At 40.3% G+C, this 18,819-nt stretch overlaps 1 protein-coding gene across 1 annotated transcript in view; it reads right to left on the reverse strand.

Annotated features, from left to right (window-relative positions):
• Nucleotides 1-18,819, reverse strand: part of LOC307000516 (calsequestrin-2-like) — a gene marked incomplete at both ends in the record, with an annotated part of 98,574 nt that overhangs the window by 46,249 nt on the left and 33,506 nt on the right. Inside the window, 6 exons of the mRNA XM_079616159.1 lie at nt 9,557-9,631; nt 9,723-9,823; nt 9,934-9,988; nt 10,093-10,138; nt 10,221-10,351; nt 10,532-10,605. Of these exons, the coding sequence (XP_079472285.1) occupies nt 9,557-9,631; nt 9,723-9,823; nt 9,934-9,988; nt 10,093-10,138; nt 10,221-10,351; nt 10,532-10,605 (482 nt within the window). The remainder of the gene's footprint in view (nt 1-9,556; nt 9,632-9,722; nt 9,824-9,933; nt 9,989-10,092; nt 10,139-10,220; nt 10,352-10,531; nt 10,606-18,819) is intronic.

Raw genomic sequence — 18,819 nt, forward strand, 5'->3', positions numbered from 1 at the left:
AATCTTGGATTATTTCCAACCTTACAACCCTCTGGGGACTAAGCCCTTTTTGGTCCGTTTTCTCTATTTTTACATTTGGGCTTATACACCATATGTAATGGAGATGGAACACCATGTGTTTGGTATCTATAGATTCAGAAGACCCTAAGCTAACATAAGCATGCATGTAATGTGTTTATAAAGGAAGTATGAGTGAAAAATGTACAATAATCGAGAGAATTTCAAAAACGAAAATTAGATTTTTGTCATTTATTACTGAAAATCACACCTCACACAACAATAGTGAACAGTTTTTGAACCACATTTTTTTTGTCAAACCCTTTGCTTGACAGCCATTTGTAATTGCTCAATCAAATGTGTTAAGAACAATGAAATAAGGAACTTTTTTTACAAACAGTCCCAGGCGTGAAAAAGCGGTCTGCTTCGAACTAAATGAGAACTACTTGCTCTGAAGAACAGACACACTCACAACCTGGCAGATTTTCTTTGCAGTAATTGTTCCAGAGCTTGTTCTGCCGTAAATCTTTTACTGCTTGCATCATAAAAGTGCTAAAACAATACAATAATAATGCTATTTAAGTTATTCTGTCTCTCTCTCTTATATAGATCTCTGTGCGCTCTGTAATACTCTGCTACGTTCGCTATCTGTCTCATTCTCCGTCCACATGACGCTGTTTGTTTGTACATGTTGAAGGCTACAGAGTCCTCTGATTGGCTAGAATACGTCATGGTAACCTTCCTCTGATTGGGAAAAAAAAAAAATCCTCCCAGCGGCAATTTTTCCATTGGTGGAATTTGCCTAACAACGTCGATTTCATTGGCCTTTGTATGCAGTGGTATTGCTCAACAGCGAAGTGTGTGTATAATACAAACGGGATATCACTGTTTTCAGCGGAATCTGAGGAAGACGTCAAAAAAGACCGCACCTCTCTATCATTAATAGTTTTGAAGATAATTGCACGGTACCGCCCAATTCGTCCCCAGAGGGTTAACAGATGGTGATGCATTTATTTTGTTAAGAATGTGCTTGCCTGACACTTTGTCTGGAGCCTTAACTCAGAAACTAAAGGACAGAACTGCTAATAAGTCAGTGCTTTTTCTAGAAGGACTTACGGTCCAAGTGGAAAATAATTGACAATGAGAAGAGAAACAAGAAGAGATCAAACAATTCCAGAGACTACGGACAGCAGTCTTTCCACCTAGATGGAAAACAAGTGGGCAGAGGACATACCCACACTAAGAAATGCACAAAGTCACAGAGTTACTGCACATGAAGAGACAAGTATATGCAAACTCATTTGCATTAGATATATAATTGTCTGTTGGATGCACACGTGTGGATAAAGGATGTCCACACTAAGCAAACGGACACAATACACGACAAAATGAAAAAGCACGTACACACACACACACACACACACACACACACACACACACACACACACACACACACACACACACACACACACATTATATTGTCTATTGATTGTTACATTTTTGCATTATCAGAAAAAAACTATATGCTAACATTACTGATACACATTGTTAGAGTCCAACAAGGCCTTGAAGAAAAAGACAAGATTTTGGCAAAACAAATGCATGATAGAGACTTAGATATTGCCGATTCTGGTTTAATTTGGAATGTAACCTTTAAAACGGCTGTATGTGTATGTCTCTTTCTTATTATTTGCCAATGCATTATGCTAGGTGTTCTATGTTTAAACGTCGAATTGCAGATAACTTAAGGATCGCTTTGAGACACTCCTACTGGCTGTGATGGTTCGTAGATGTCTTCTCACCAACACCCAAGAAAATGTTTGTATATCATATTGCAAGAATTTGTAGTCTGCCTCGACCCAGATTCCACTCCAAAGTATATTTTAGAATGAGCTCATCCCCAAAATGGCTTAATTATCATAGAGGTGAAGGAAGTCAAGTTATATTGTTTCTTCACCATTTGGGTTGATCACATCCTGAGCAAATGGTAGTCAATTGTAGAATGGGAATGGGTTTGGGACACAGAGAACCTTCTCAGACAATGATGTGTCTCAACTTCATTAACATACAGATCACAGCTGTTACAACAAGAGCAACTTCATTTACATTAAGAGTGATAAACTGTAACACGATAAAAGGTTTAAGATCTGAATGTTCTGGGTTCATTCTGACGCCTGTGAACCCAAGGTCCTTCGTGTACCTTGCCACTGCTATGCTGTAATAAACTTCATTTTTGAGATATTTGACTTGCACATAATTTTTTCTTACAATATCCTTCAATGTATTTTGGTTGCTAAGGTGCTCGACAAAGAATAATAAGTATGGAGGATAACAATTGTGATACCTTGCCTTTGGTAAGCACCACTAATAATAAGTATGCGAGAGAACAGTAATGTTACTTTGACTTTGGCAAGCACCACTAATAATAAGTTTAAATTAGGGCTGTCAAAATAACGCGTTAATTTCAATTAATTAATTTGAGAAAAAATAACGCGCTAAAAAATAATTAAAAAATCCGTATTGACCTTTGACCTGGAGAAGTTCTAGCCACCATTCGACTGTAAAATTAAGCAGGGAGACGAGAACGCGCTGCCTGGATCATTGATTGGAACATTCACTTATAAAAATTGGCCTGATGGAAGTGTTGATAAAAATAAAGTCGTCTGCAATGTCTGCAGCAAGGAATTTGTATACCGGAGTTCGTCCACTCTAAAGTACCACATCAATGCAAAGCATCCAGGAGTTAACGTTAATCCGGAGGTACGACCTAGCACGTCCCGTGATACAAACTCTAGCAGTCAACGTCATCCTCAAACCACACTGGAGCAAACACTAAAACGCAAACTTAGCAAATCTGTATGTGACCGACTGAGCAATTCCCTTGCTAAATGGATCGCAATGTCCTGCAGACCAGTTTCGGTGATAGAAGACCGAGAGTTAGCAGAGGTTTCGCAAATAGCCTCTTCAGACATGACATATAAACCGCCATCGCGAAACACCATTATGTTAAGAATCCAGCAGCTGTATGACACTGAAAAAACAAAACAAAAGGAGATGTATTGGCGGGAGCGGAATACATCGCGCTGACAGGGGATCACTGGACATCAGTTAGCAATCACAATTACCTTGGTGTTACGGCACACATCATTGACTGTGAGTGGAAACTCCAGTCATTTGCGTTAGCAATGCTAAAAACGGACACTAGGCATTACGTCGATGCCTGTGCCCAGCAGTTTTTATCTGTGGCGGAGGCATGGGGAGTTCAACAAAAGATCACCACGGTCGGCACAGACAAGCAGCGCCCGAAACATGATTGCTGCGGCGAGAAAGCTTCTATATGAGCACATGCCTTGTGTTGCTCATATGATACAGAGAAGCATCACTGTTTGCCTCGCAGACAGTGGGTTTTGTGACACATTGGCAAAGTGTCGTAAGATAGTGGGACATTTTAAACATAGCCCTGCCAATAAAGAGGAGCTCCACCAGCAGCAAAATCAACTTGAGCAACTGACAGAAAGTCTGATTCAGGACGTTCCCACAAGATGGAACTCGTCACTTGCCATGATCTCTCGTCTCCTGAAGAAGCAGGAGGCGATCAAGGCTACACTGAGCAGACATAAGCACAAGCTGACTATGTTGACTACATCTGAGTGGGAAAAACTTCAGAGGCTGGAAACCATCCTTGAACCCTGCAGGTAAAAGCTTACACACATGCACACGCACAGCATGGAGGAATGCCCGCTGCAGTGGTGGACAACTCATGCAGGAGCCCATCAACAGCTGTCTGTCCTGGCTCGCAAATATCTGGATGCCCCTGCCAGTTCTGTCCCTTGTGAGAGACTTATTTCACTTGCAGGTAGCATAGTCCAAAAAAAGAGGACAGCCTTGAGCTCTGAGAATGTAGAGAAACTACTTTGTCTCAGTGACTGGCTGAAGGAGAAGTAGAAGTGAGGCAGGTGTGTCTGAAAATGAGAAATTGTTGCTTTGTTGATTTATTTGTTTGTTTGTGTGAACTGTGGTAAAAGGGGCTGATTTTGTATTTAAGATTTATGTTCAATTACACAAAAAAGCCCTGCAATTGATATTGCACTGTTAAACTTTTGGTCTCTGTTTCCTGAGTTTATTTATGGCACATAAAAGAGAAATAGTGTTCACATTAAGGGGAGTGTTAATTTATTCATTGTGTCCCCTAGGTTATAACTGTGGCCTGAGATGCCTTCTATGTACAGTGAAAAAATCTTCTTCCTGAAGCACTTTTGAATTTATTTCCTCAGCATATTAGTTCATATTGTTGATTGTTATGGCCATTATTTGAACAGTGAACATAATTATAAAATAGTTTTTGAACTTTAATGTCACTAATGCTGATTATTCATTGATTCATTTGAATTGAAATATTTAAAATACTTTCACAGCAAAAATTATATATGCGATTCATTTAGATTAATTAATCACAGAGTATGTAATTAATTAGATTAAAAATTGTAATCGATTGACAGCCCTAGTTTAAATACAATATCAGTAAGATGGCTCTCTCAAGCCAACTTAATAATAAGTTTAAGTACAATATCAGTAAGTTGGCTCTCTCAAGCCAACTTAATAATAATAAGTATGCAAGAGAACACTAATGTTGCTTTACATTTGGCAAGCCACATTAATAATAAGTATGGAGAAGAACAATAGTGATGCCTTGCCTTAAAAAACACACTTTTATATACTTACACACCAATGAATTGTGATAAAAATATCTGTTTAGAATATTTAAAAATCACAGCTTCGTAGTGTTAATTTTGTCACCTATTTTTAATTTAATCTTAGTCTTAGTCTTGTGCCAAATGTCCTTGTTAGTCTTAGTCATATTTAGTCATTCACATATCTTTTTTTGTTAGTCTAGTTTTAGTCGACTAAAAGTCTCATCATTTTAGTCTAGTTTTAGTCAAAAGAGAACTTAAGGTATCTTAGTCAAGTTTTAGTCGACTAAAAGTGTTTTCATTTTAGTCAAGTTTTAGTAAAAAAAATAGTCTTTTTTTTTTAATAACACATTATTACTGAGATTATTTCTGATTAACATTTCAGTATAAAAGTGTTTCACATATCTCAAATATTGGTTAAATGTCAGAACCTGACAAAATACACTTGTTGAATGATTTTTGTTGAATGCAACTGTTAAACATGTCTGGTTTTCAATTTCTGAGGAGACACATTTACAAATGAGGAACCTGTTCTGAAGAGTATTTTATTTTAACCAACACAATTCAAAAGCTGGGGCCCAACAGACGACTGAAGTTACAAAGGCGCGGGAAGACGTTTCAGGTTGGGGTGCACCCCGGTGCTGAGTTTTTTTCATGATGATACTTCATGAGGCACACGCGCGCGGTCTCTTGCTCTCTCTCCGCCGTGCACGCGCTACGCGGTTTGGAGCACAGTCTCTGTCTCGCGGGCGCGCTCGTTCTAGATTCCGGAGATTTTAACTAACTCGTGGGCATCAGTGAGCCGCTATCAATATGCGGGAGACTCCCGGAACTTCCAAGAGGCTATTTTTTTGCAACAGCGCGAACTCATTCGGAATATTTTAAAGGCGTAACAGCTGATGAAAAAGCAGAGACGATTGTAGACGAAAATGAAGAGAGATTTTATCTTATTTTTTATTTTATGCAAAACATTTTCGTCTCGTCTTTTTTCGTCAACAATAATGCATGTTAATTTAGTCTTAGTCAGCGTTTTTGAACAGTAGTGCAGTCTCGTCATCGTCTCGTCTTAGTCATGGAAAAAAAAGTCGTTGACGAACATATTTCGTCTCGTCTCGTCTGACGAAATTAACACTACAGCTTCGTCTGGATGTTACGAAACTTGGTGCCTTTTATGGCATTAGGTATGTGAACACACACACAAAAAAAGTTATGATTCGAGCAGACTAAGTGGTCGTACAAAAATTTGTCACACTTTTGCTCTTTGGTCAAAAATGACCCCCATAGGAAATGAATGGGAAATCACAAAAATTATCTACAAATCGGCCATGATGCAGAAAAAAAGTGCTCAGCAATGAAGAGGTGACACTCTTAATTATAATTATATAATTATATATTAATATAATTATTATTACAATTATTAAGATTATTTAAATAATAATTAATATGATGTTTAAAAATAATAATAATATAAATAATAAGCTGTTGTAGCGTATATGCCTCGGACTCTTGGGTCCGTATGAATTAGCTCAAATGATCTATAGGGAATTTTAATAACTAATCATGAATATGATTAATGTATTGCATATTACATTAAATTATCGAAATTGAAGATAGACTATATGAATATATGAATAATCAATCACAACGAATTATAATTCCTCATTCATACATCAATAGTCTTATTTCAGATCGATTATGAGATAATCTTTAAGGGAAATTATGTAATCATCAAATCGGTGTTGTCCAGCAACGACCGTAAGATTAAACTATCAATTTCTCAATAAAGTTATCCTTTCTTATAAACTCCAAGAAATATTAACTTTCTGGCCGTGAACATTAATTTTCCTGTGTTTATAAAATTAAAACTAGTAAATAATAAGAGCTCTGGCAGCTCTTGGATCTTTAAATCTCATTGACTCGTTTTACAAGCATTTTCACGGAAACAGTTGAATATATTGTTTTAATAAATGCAAAACTACAGAATATAGGCTACTACACAAGATACACGTTTTATATGTCTATGTACAATTACTTACAGTTAACAAACAAGACAAAACGGGTAACAGATGATGAGAGAGTGAGAGTTGGAGAGAGAGAGAGAGAGAGAGCTCTGATTTAGGCTGGTGCTATTTAGAGCCGAAACGCACACCTTGCACGCGCGGGAAGCGCTTTACGGAGGTTTTGGTCGTGCGTAAGAGAGAATAAGAGAGAGCGAGGGCAGGGGCGCACGCTCGATTCGAATGCTGGACAGGGAGAGAGGGAGAGAGAGAGATAGAGAATGGGGGCGTGCGCGCCGAAGCACGCGCTGAGGTTGTAGAGAGAGAATGAGAGAAAGAGAGAATGGTCACGTGTGACCATAAAACAGCGAAATCACAGAAACCTTGAGAGACATCAATGCATCGAACCTTAAAACATTAAAACTCGTTAGAGTTTGATACTTGCACAGTTCGTTGTGTGTGGTGTGGCTGAGACCAGCCTGCGTGTGCTCGCGGAGCAGAGCGCGCGCGCTCGTGTTTGCGGAGCGCGCTTCTCGTGCTGATGCGCGTTCTCTCATGGAGCCTCGGACAGGGCGCGTGCTCTCGTGTCTCTATAGCGAGCTGTTCGCGGGAGTTTTGAAGAAGGCCTCTTTTGGAAGGGAAGTTGCTGAAGGAATCATTCACGCTAAATTCGTTCACTCTTAGGTGAAGGCGAACCAAGGAGAATTTGAAAATGAAACAAAAGAACTTAGATAAAGAAAATAAAAATGGAGGGAACTCCTGGAAGGAGTTCAGGAATCAGAGACTTCACATGATGAGCAGACGATGAAGGCAGGAAGCGAGAGAACAGGAAGAGCTTTGGCTCTCTTTTTAAAGGAATGTAAGGATAACGCCTTCTCATGGCGGATTGTCCAATCACCTTCAGTGATCTGGGAGCGGGAGACTTTTCTTTGTCTTGTCAGAAGACCCCAGTCTGTGTAGTTTATGACAGAGCTTTGGCTTAGTCATTTCTATGACTGAAAAGGATTAATCTAGTAATAATCATATCATTGCAGTCTATTATCGAGATTCAACTCCGTTAGGTCTCAAGATTTAAAATGATATGAAACACATCAGGTTACGGTTAGGAATACAACGTTTGATTATTATGCAATAGTATAGACATTTAAAGTTCGATTAATGTTACACTTGGACATATATATGCTTTCCTATGGTTTATAAACACATCTTAACACAAAAAGGGATATATTTATTACATTTAAGAGTGACTATTTAGCAGTCCTTTTTCTCTGTGTGAAGACACGTGGGTGTCTTGGTGTGTGTGTGCTTCTTTGGGAAAGGAATGTTTGGGTGTCACGTTACATGTTGGTGTGAGCAATGTTGGTGTGTGTGTGAGAATCACTGATTCACTAATCTGACCAGATGTCAGTCAATGTTGCTACACTGTAATAAAGCATTACTGTTTATTTTTTTATTTATTGAATTGTAATGTTACCTGTAATAAAATGCTTTCTCTGTTTTCAGGTTTGTATGTATAAAAATGTATAATCCTTGCCAAAAAGTATTATTTGAGATTTTTTTTTAAATATCTTAAAGGAACACTTTTGGGACTTTAGCCTATTCAACTTATCCCCCAGAGTTAGATAAGTCCATACATACCTTTTTCATCTCCGTGCGTGCTATAAGTCTTTTTGACGCATCCACCGCTAGCCTAGCTTAGCACAAAGACTGGATGTTAATGGTTGCAGCTAGCATACTAATCCAAATAAGTGACAAAATAACGCAAACATTTTCCTATTTACATGTTGTGATTTGTATAGTCACAGAGTGTACTATACAACTTATAGTATCCATCTATCTTCATGTTGGATATCCATCTATCTCCATATTTTTCTGTAAACTAAAATCCATTGTCTTGCTTTTGCACCTCTTTAACTCTTTTTGTTTAATTTATGATTTGTAATTCGGGGGCAAATAGGCCTTGTGCATTTCTTTTTCCGTTTTGTTAATTCTTATTTTGGGTTTAGTTATTTAATTTAAATCGACGTAGCGCAATTCAGTGCCTAAATTATTCTCTGTGTATTTTTAGTGGCTCATATTAAGATTGCTCTGTTCTTGTGCCGCAGGATCTGGGGCCAAAGGCGGGGAGGCCTGGTGGTGGTGGTGTGTTGTTCACAGTGTGCCGTGTCCATCCATGAAGTGTGGTGTGAGTGCGTGTGTTTGCGTGCACTGCTGAAAGGAATGATTTATCTGCTATAGGCAGCCTATCTCTGATAGCCTGACCCTGCTGGTAAGCCCCAGTTAGCTGGTGTCTCTGTGACTTCTTCAGAGCCAAACCCTTATGATGAGCTGTGCTTGACTGAGGCCTGATTTCTTTTAACGATTGTTTTAAAGTGATTGTGTAACTTAATAAAGTCAACCGTTTTGTATTGTTACCCATGTCTCTGAGCGATTATTGATGAACGAACTTGCGTGTCCTTTTAGAGACACTACATTCTCTGGGTGGCGTAGTTGGCAAACTATCCTTCAAATGCACCTCCGTGTTGCCACATTCGTGGCGTAGTCGGCAGGTTATCCTTCAAATGCACCTCCGTGTTGCCACATTCGCAAGAGAACAGTAATGTTGCTTTGCCTTTGGCAAGCACCATTAATAAGTATGCAAGAGAACACGAATGTTGCTTTGCCTTTCGCAAGCACCATTAATAAGTATGCGACAGAACACTAATGTTGCTTTGACTTTGGCAAGCACCATTAATAAGTTTAAATAGGATTTCAGTAAGTTGGCTTTTCCAAGCCAACTTAACAAGAGGTGTTTTCACAGAGTGATGAAAGCTAGGACAGAAAAAGTAAAATACTTAAATAACATAAAAACCGAAGGTCAAAGTTACTTACATCAGTCACGTTCACCACACCAATCTGAGGTCTGGAAAGGTCCACCTTAAAGGTCTTTTCCCAGTAGGTAGTTAACTGTAGATGAAGTAGCTATTACAACATTGTCACAAGTGTTTCAATTTGAGCAGAGAAATTGTTTGTAGACATGGATGGGATAACATCTCACAAGAGGAAATTCATCAGGATCAATCCACATTATGCTTAGATCTGGGTTTTTAGTATTATCCCTTGCAACGTCCTTTAAAATTTCCAGGAATTCATAGCCGTCTATGAAATGGGAGAAAAAAAGCACAAATTAAGTGATTGAGCTATTAATAAAATCATTCTGAGCAGTCTTGGTGATAGCAGTAAACTATTTTAATTTTGGAAGTGACAACCTGGATCCTCTTCCTCAGCAAAGGCAACGATGTGGATTCCATCCATGTCATCTTCCTGTTAATTGAGCAGAGAAAGATCACTTAAGCAGTGAACCAACAGCCATATAAATCAACAGTTAACATTCAATAGATCAGTCCTACAGATCCAGTCTTGCTCACCCAAGTCTCAAACATGTCCTCAGCACGAAGCTTTCTCAGAGTGGGCCTGGGGAGGATCAAACATTGTTTTTAGAATGAAAGTGGATATTTCAGCAATGTCAAAGTTCTGAGGTTACCACTGATATCACCTTCTATGTTGATTAACAAAGTCCACTATCTCCTCTACTGAGTTAGGTTTGCCAGGAATGGTTACAGGCTCATCCATGAAGGGCTCATAAAAATCGATTTCATTCATTTTTAGAGTCAGTTGTTTAGCCACCTGCAGCATGAAACGGTTATAAATAAAGCCACACGATAATCCTGTTTCCTCAAAGATGGTCATATCTATTTACACACAAATATCTTCTCACTTTTATACCAGAATAACGTAGAATAACCAGAGAAATATCTAATGGCCTTCATTCTTTTTTTTTATTGTAAAGGAATGGACTGCACATACCCCTTTGTCAAAAGTGGCAAAAAACTTCAGATATGGTTGAAACTTCTCTGCAGTCACCTGAAAGGCCTTGTAGTCTGTGAAATATAAAGAAAGTGAAAAAACACATATATGTATAATTATCCATTAACCCTTAAAACCTGTAGTGAAATATAAAGAAAGTGAAAAAACACATATATGTATAATTATCCATTAACCCTTAAAACCTGTAATAAAATATTAAATACTGGGAATTAATTTTTTTAGTGCTGAAGCATGAAGCAGCTAGTGCTCTCACATCATATCCAGAGGTTACAGAAAAGGCTTTAGCAATCTCCAAGCTGAAATGGTATTATTTTAATAAAAACTGTATAGCAGTCATGTAATAGAGATACACTCTATCTTGCCTTCCTCTCTGCAATGCCCCTTTTAGGGTATAGCTCTATAACTGCTTTGATCTTTTTGAACAATTGGACAACTTTTAAAAGTATGTGGGGTTACCACAGGGTCTGTTAAAGGACAAGTTCGGTATTTTACACTTAAAGCCCTGTTTTCAGATTGTTTCTGATGAAATGGTTAAGATTGAAATTTGGACACATGCTGCTGGCCCGACAATTTTTTGGTTTCTGTGGTAGCACCTCCACAATGGCTGCATAGGTGCACTGGAACAATCCTTCCAAAAAAGCGTCTTATGATTCAGCCTCAATTATCGCCCCTCAAGAACAACTACAGCGCTTTACAACTATAGGACAGGAAGAGCTAAATAAACTTATCACTGCATCTAAACCAACAACATGTTTATTAGATCCAATACCCACTAAACTACTGAAAGAAGTGTTACCTGTAGTGGAAGAGCCTCTTCTCAATATTATTAACTCGTCTCTATCTTTACGACATGTTCCAAAAACATTCAAGCTGGCAGTTATAAAACCTCTTATTAAGAAACCACAATTAGATCCAAATAACCTAGCAACTTACAGACCCATTTCAAATCTTCCATTTATGTCTAAAATACTAGAAAAAGTTGGGTCCGCTCAACTGTGCTCTTTCTTGCAAGAAAACGATATCTATGAAAAGTTTCAGTCTGGATTCAGGCCACATCATAGCACAGAAACTGTGCTGGTTAAAATTACAAATGATTTACTTTTAGCTTCTGACCAAGGCTGTATCTCAATACTAGTTTTACTCAATCTTAGTGCTGCGTTTGACACTATAGATCATAAAATACTCTTAGATCGACTTCAAAATTACACTGGTGTTCAGGGACAGGCATTAAGCTGGTTTAGATCGTACCTATCAGACCGTTACCATTTTGTCCATTTAAATGGGGAAAAATCAAAGATAACGTCAGTAAATTATGAAGTGCCGCAGGGATCTGTATTAGGCCCCCTGCTATTCTCAATTTATATGCTGCCACTTGGTAATATTATAAGAAAACATGGAATAAGTTTCCACTGTTATGCTGATGACACTCAATTATATATTTCATCAAGACCAGATGATAACACTAAATTATCTAAAATGACAGAGTGTGTTAAAGATATAAAATATTGGATGACGTGTAATTTTCTTCTATTAAATTCAGATAAAACGGAGGTATTACTGATTGGTCCAAAAACTGCCCACAAAACCTCTTACAATACAACCTTAATCTAGATGGACGTCCTGTTACTTTATCCTCTACAGTAAAAGACCTGGGTGTTATACTAGACCGCAACTTGTCTTTTGAAAATCATATTTCAAATGTCACAAGAACAGCCTTTTTCCACCTTAGAAACATTGCTAAGCTACGTAAATGAGAGATGGCGCCGGTGAGGTCGGCTGCCGTCACGGCTGCTCTGACCACTTTTTCTTAGTTTTGTTTTTAAGTCAGTTTTTAGCATCTTGAATCAGTAAATGATTACTATTGAGTATATTAGATATGATAGAGACACTCTTGTTTCTATTGGTGGATTATGTACTCACAATTCGATGTTTTTAACTCTGGACCCGAGCTGGCCGAATGAGATTCTGAGGGAAAACAATGGACGCGGCGCGAAGAAGCGGCGGCCACGAGGGAAACGAGCTGGCGTCAGGAATAGGCTGAGAGCTCGTGCACACCGCACACCTCTGCCTAGTATCCTGCTCGCCAACGTCCAGTCACTGGAAAACAAACTCGATGACCTCAGGGCAAGGATAAAGTTCCAGAGAGACATTCGGGACTGCAATCTCCTCTGCTTCACCGAGACATGGCTGAATCCAGCGGTGCCGGACCACGCCATCCAGCCGGCCGAGTTCTTCTCGGTTCACCGCATGGACAGGACGCGGGACTCGGGGAAGTCAAGGGGAGGCGGCGTGTGTTTAATGGTGAACAGCAGCTGGTGCAACAGCGCGAGCGTTTTTCCTCTCACACACTCTTGCACACCAAATCTGGAGCTATTGTCCATCATGTGCCGCCCTTTTTATCTTCCTCGGGAGTTTACATCAGTCATAATCAGTGCCGTTTATATTCCACCACAAGCGGATACGGACACTGCCTTATGTGAGTTGCATGAGGCACTTACACAACACCAGACACAACACCGGGACGCTGCACTTATTGTGTCGGGGGATTTTAATAGTGCCAACCTCAAACGCGCAGCGCCAAACTTTTACCAGCACATTTCCTGCCCACCAGGGGTGAAAGGATACTGGACCACTGTTACACTATGGTCAAGGACGGCTACAGGGCACAATCTCGCCCCCCGTTTGGTAAATCAGACCACGCAGCCATCTTCCTCATGCCAAAATACAAACAAAGGTTGAAACAGGAAGTTCCGGTTCAGAGGGAGGTCGTGTGCTGGACGGACAAATCGTTGGCTGTGCTGCAGGACGCACTTGACGACGCAGACTGGGACATGTTCAGGAACAGCTCCGGTGATGACGTCAGCGTGTTTACGGAAGCGGTTGTGGGATTCATTGGGAAACTAGCGGAAGACACCGTGGAGAAAAAGACGATCAGAACGTTTCCCAACCAGAAGCCGTGGGTGGATAAAACCGTCCGCGATGCTCTGAGATCTCGCACCACTGCCTATAACACGGGACTTGTGTCGGGTGACATGGAACTGTACAGGGCTGCGTCATACAACGTGCGGAAGGCGGTGAAAGAGGCGAAGCAGCGCTACGGCAGGAAACTAGAGTCACAACTTCAACAGAGTGACTCTAGGAGCCTGTGGCAGGGACTACGGAAAATAACGGATTATAAAGTAAAATATACCGGTATGACGAACGCGGACGCGACTCTGGCAGATGAGCTGAATATTTTCTATGCTCGTTTCGAGGCTGCAGCTAAAGACGCTAGCGATGTTAATGCTAGCGGCGCTAACGGCTGCAGACAGGAGAACAACAATGCCGGTACCGGGGGCGCGTTCGTCATTGCCGAGCATGATGTGAGGAGAGCCTTCAGGAAAGTGAACACCAAGAAAGCAGCAGGACCAGACGGCATCTCAGGCCATATCCTTAGAGCCTGCGCAGACCAGCTAGCACCTGTGTTCACTGAGATATTTAACATCTCTCTATCTCAGTCGGTGATCCCCACATGCTTTAAAGAGTCCATCATTGTTCCTGTTCCGAAGAAACCTTATCCTGCTTCCATCAACGACTATCGCCCTGTGGCCCTCACTTCAGTGGTGATGAATTGTTTTGAACGTCTGGTCAGAGACTTCATCATTTCATCATTACCTGACACATTGGATCCACTACAATACGCTTATCGTCCAAACCGCTCTACGGATGATGCTATCTCTCATCTCCTTCATACATCTCTTACTCACCTGGACACCCGGAGAGGGAATTATGTGAAAATGCTTTTCATTGACTATAGCTCTGCTTTTAATACCATAATTCCCTCCACACTCATCACCAAGCTGGAGCACCTGGGACTTAACTCATCAATGTGTCTGTGGATCTCCAATTTTCTGACTGGCAGACCACAGGCAGTAAGGATGGGCGGACATGTCTCAGCCTCACTCACTCTCAGCACTGGAGCCCCCCAGGGGTGTGTTCTGAGCCCCTTGCTGTACTCTTTGTACACTTACGACTGTGTGGCCACTACCAGCTCCACCACCGTCATTAAGTTTGCTGACGACACTGTCGTGGTGGGCCTGATCACGAACAACAATGAGTCGGCTTACCTAGAGGAGATTGGAAATCTGGAGAGCTGGTGCCAGAGGAACAATCTCCTCCTGAACGTCAGCAAGACAAAGGAGCTGATAGTGGACTTTTGTACAAAGCGGGAGAGGAACTACCAGACCCCCGTCATCAACAGGAGCCCTGTGGAGAGAGTGGATAGCTTTCGATACCTTGGTGTATACATCACGCAGGATCTATCATGGTCCTGTCACATCAACACCGTGGTGAAAAAGGCTAGGCAGCGTCTCTACCATCTAAGACGCTTGAGAGACTTTAGACTGCCCTCTAGGGTGCTCAGAAATTTCTACTCCTGTACCATAGAGAGCATCCTGACGGGAAACATCACAACCTGGTTCGGAAACAGCACCACGCAGAACAGACGAGCTCTACAGAGGGTGGTGCGATCAGCTGAGCGCATCATCCGCGCCGAGCTCCCTGACCTGCACTCGATTTACAACAAGCGGTGCTGGATCAAGGCCAGGAAGATAGTGAAGGACCCCAGCCATCCTAACAATGGTCTGTTCTCCCTGTTGCGGTCTGGAAAGCGCTTCCGCTCCCTGAAGGCCAACACAGAGAGACTGAGGAGGAGCTTCTTCCCGCAGGCGATAAGATCTCTCAACCACAACACAACACAGGACTAATAATATATTCTTGCAATATCCATCACTGACTGGGTATCCATGGTCACCCTGGCCACACTCATGTACACTTTTGCACTACATATTTATATTATATCTATATTAGATTATATTATATTTATATTTTCATATCTTCATCTATTTTTTATTTATTTATTTTTTTTGTAATTTTATTTTATTCTTATACTGTTATACTGATACTCTTTTATGGTCAATGGCAGTCGTGTAAGCATTTCACTGCATATCGTACTGTGTATGACTATGTATGTGACAAATAAAATTGAAATTGAATTGAAATTGAATTAATATGCTATCAGTTTCTGATGCAGAAAAGTTAGTTCATGCATTCATGACCTCGAGACTAGATTACTGTAATGCTTTATTAGCTGGTTGTCCTGCATCCTCCGTAAACAAGCTACATTTAGTCCAAAATGCAGCTGCTAGAGTTCTTACTAGGTCAAGAAAATATGATCATATAACACCAATTTTATCATCTCTACACTGGTTACCTATTAAGTTCCGTATCAATTACAAAGTATTGTTACTGACTTATAAAGCCCTAAATGGTTTAGCTCCTGTGTATTTAAGAGATCTTCTATCGCCATATAATCCATCGCGCTCTTTAAGATCGCTAAATTCGAGGCTTCTGGTCGTACCTAGGATAACTAAGTCCATTAAAGGAGGGAGGGCGTTTTCACATCTAGCTCCTAAACTCTGGAATAGCCTTCCTGATATTGTCCGAGGTTCAGACTCGCTCTCCCAGTTTAAAACTAGATTAAAGACGCATCTCTTTAGCCAAGCATTCACATGATGCATCTCATACCTTTTATACTACAGTTAAATCAGATCAAATGCATTCATATTATGAACAGCAGCTACGCTAATTATTTCCCATCTGCCTTTTTTTTGTTGTTATCTCGGGACGCCTGTCCCGAGATAACTCAAATAGAGTTCGTCAGCTCCAGTTATGTATCCAGCCTCTCATGGAGACTTCAGATGCCCCAACGCCTGTGATGAGACGACTCGACGCCTGTGAAGAGACGACCCAACGCCGGCGATATGTTATGCCCTAAATTTTATGATTAACTAACTGTATTTTTGTATGTATATTTTTGAAATGCATTTTCTGTAAAGCTGCTTTGAAACAATATGTATTGTGAAAAGCGCTATACAAATAAACTTGAATTGAATTGAATTGAAAAAAGCATTATACAGAGACCGGAAATTCTTGGGCTAGCAGCATGTGTTCTGCAAATACTTTCAGAATCCCTTCACCCTCCCCAGCTCCACCTGTATAGATCTGCTATGGGTATCACGTGTATGTTCTATTTTGGTTTTATTCTAGTTCCAGCCTACATTTTCAACATTTCAATTGATGGACATTACATTTCCTCTTTTGCCTATTCCCTCTAGGCAGATACCATGTGTCAGGAATTCTGAGAGGGAGGACCCAGATGCAGAAGAAACGAGTGGTGTTATTTCCAGACTGTACAGCAACGGGGCAGTGGCTCAAGGAAGCAGAGGCATGACACTGGGACCAGAGTTGACTTCCAGGCCAGGAGAGTCAGCGACCAGGAAAGACACAGGCTGCGTCCGAAACCGCATACTCACTGAGTGTACTTAACCCTCTGGGGACCAAAAACGTGTTGCGTTTTGCTCGTGGTTTTTTTTAGTAATGCAAAATAAACTCAAAATGCTCTGTTAATTTTGATCTTTCATTTTCGTGTTATACATCAATCGATCCTGTTCAGTTTCTATTTTTTTTTCTAATAAAGTGTTTTGCTTTTTGCCAAATAAAGAAAAATTAACATGATGCGAGTTCTGCACTCTCTCTGTCAATGAACTCCAATTTGAAACGCGTTCGAAAATGATCTGTAACTCCGTGAAAATTCAGTCAAACAGGCAAACATACCCACGGGCATAAAGCTTGAGATCGCATCTTTCAAATGAAGTCATTTATATAAAAAACAAATATTCTCAGCTTCTGTAATCTGTATGAAAAGAGAGCGATTCCAGTCAAGCTCATTACGAGCTCATTGACTTTAATTCGTTCACGCCTACTGACGGAGCGCGCTATTCACAAGATAATGTGTTAAGCCATCTATGCAAAACAGGTAAACGCCCCAAGCAAATGCTTTAAGTTTCATCATTCAGTCACCTGCGCGTTGGGAAGATGGCACGATACAATAATATTCTTCAACTTTTTTAAAAGGAATGAAGCTTCATCACTACCTACGCCTGCAACTCGGAGTGCGCTTAGCAACACGTTCAGAAATCAGAAAGAGTAAGTAGGCTACATATTTACCCACTGTTATTACAGATATTTTACAGATATTTTCACAAATTAATATGGAAAAAAATGAAGATTTTACTGGTTATCTAAGGCCAAATTAGAACCTGGAATTGATATTTTTCCCGCAGTGCTGAATGAGAAGAGTGTCATGCCCGGCGTTGCCGTGCTGGGTGTGCTCACTCCACTATGAACAGTAAATGTTTGGGCCGTCTCTCTCCCTCCAAGCTGAAGGGGGAGCTGTCTGTTTTCGGTCCATCTGGCAGCAGCTGATTGGCGGGACGGTTTAAAAACATCTCCTGCCAGTTGCTCTGGAGATCCGGTTGCTCTGTGCTGCGCGTCTCTGCTTTGCTCTGGCCTCCGGGCTGGTGGCAGCATCATCTTACTCCTTTTTGCCTTTTTGCATTACACATAGTCTACACTTTACTGATCTGCACTACACTTTTGATTAGTTTTCTTTTGCTTCAAATTTACTGACTTAATACACTTATTGATTTAAATTATGATTTCATCGTATAATTTAATGTTTAATAAATTATTTTGGATTTAACGAAACAAACGGTGTGGTCTCCCCTATGTCATTGCTACTGTGAGCCAGGTAGCCGTGACAAGAGCCATTAATATTATAAATAAACTATTGTTTTCTAAGTCGACTAAAAACATCTCCTTCTCCGCTGTTAAGCAGATGCGCTTTTAGAGAGAAATGCTCCTTTCATACGCATTACATAATCAGAATGTATTAGCTTTCGATTCGAATTTGTTCGTTTTAAAGTGGACATTTCAAGCTTTAGGCTACATAGGCTATATTGTGTTTCAGTTCTCGCGCTCCAGTTCACGGAGATCATGAAAGCGCGCCTGATTGTTTTATTTTATTTTACAAAAGCACAACGCTTTCTTGTTATTGTGAGTTTTCACAAATAAAATTAGTTGTGAATAATGTATTATTATTTTCTGTATGACCAGAAATGATAAGAGTAGGCTATTTTAAGTTGTTTCCACTGTTGATAGGAAAATGCAAGTGTTCGTGTCCGCGGCTCCGTGCCATGTAGTGCGCTGCGCGCTCCACACAAACCCTTGGATATGCGTCAAAATCTTGTGTTTATTTGTGATAATCTTAGCCCTGTATTATTATTGTCTAACCCGTATTATGAATGACATTTGACGAATTGCTTTGTTCCTTTTTTGGATAAAAGCGTCTCTAAATATGTAGCCTAATAAATGTTTTGATAATGATG

Source organism: Phoxinus phoxinus (genome assembly GCF_949152265.1).
Source record: "Phoxinus phoxinus genome assembly, chromosome: 6".
NCBI lineage: Eukaryota > Metazoa > Chordata > Actinopteri > Cypriniformes > Leuciscidae > Phoxinus > Phoxinus phoxinus.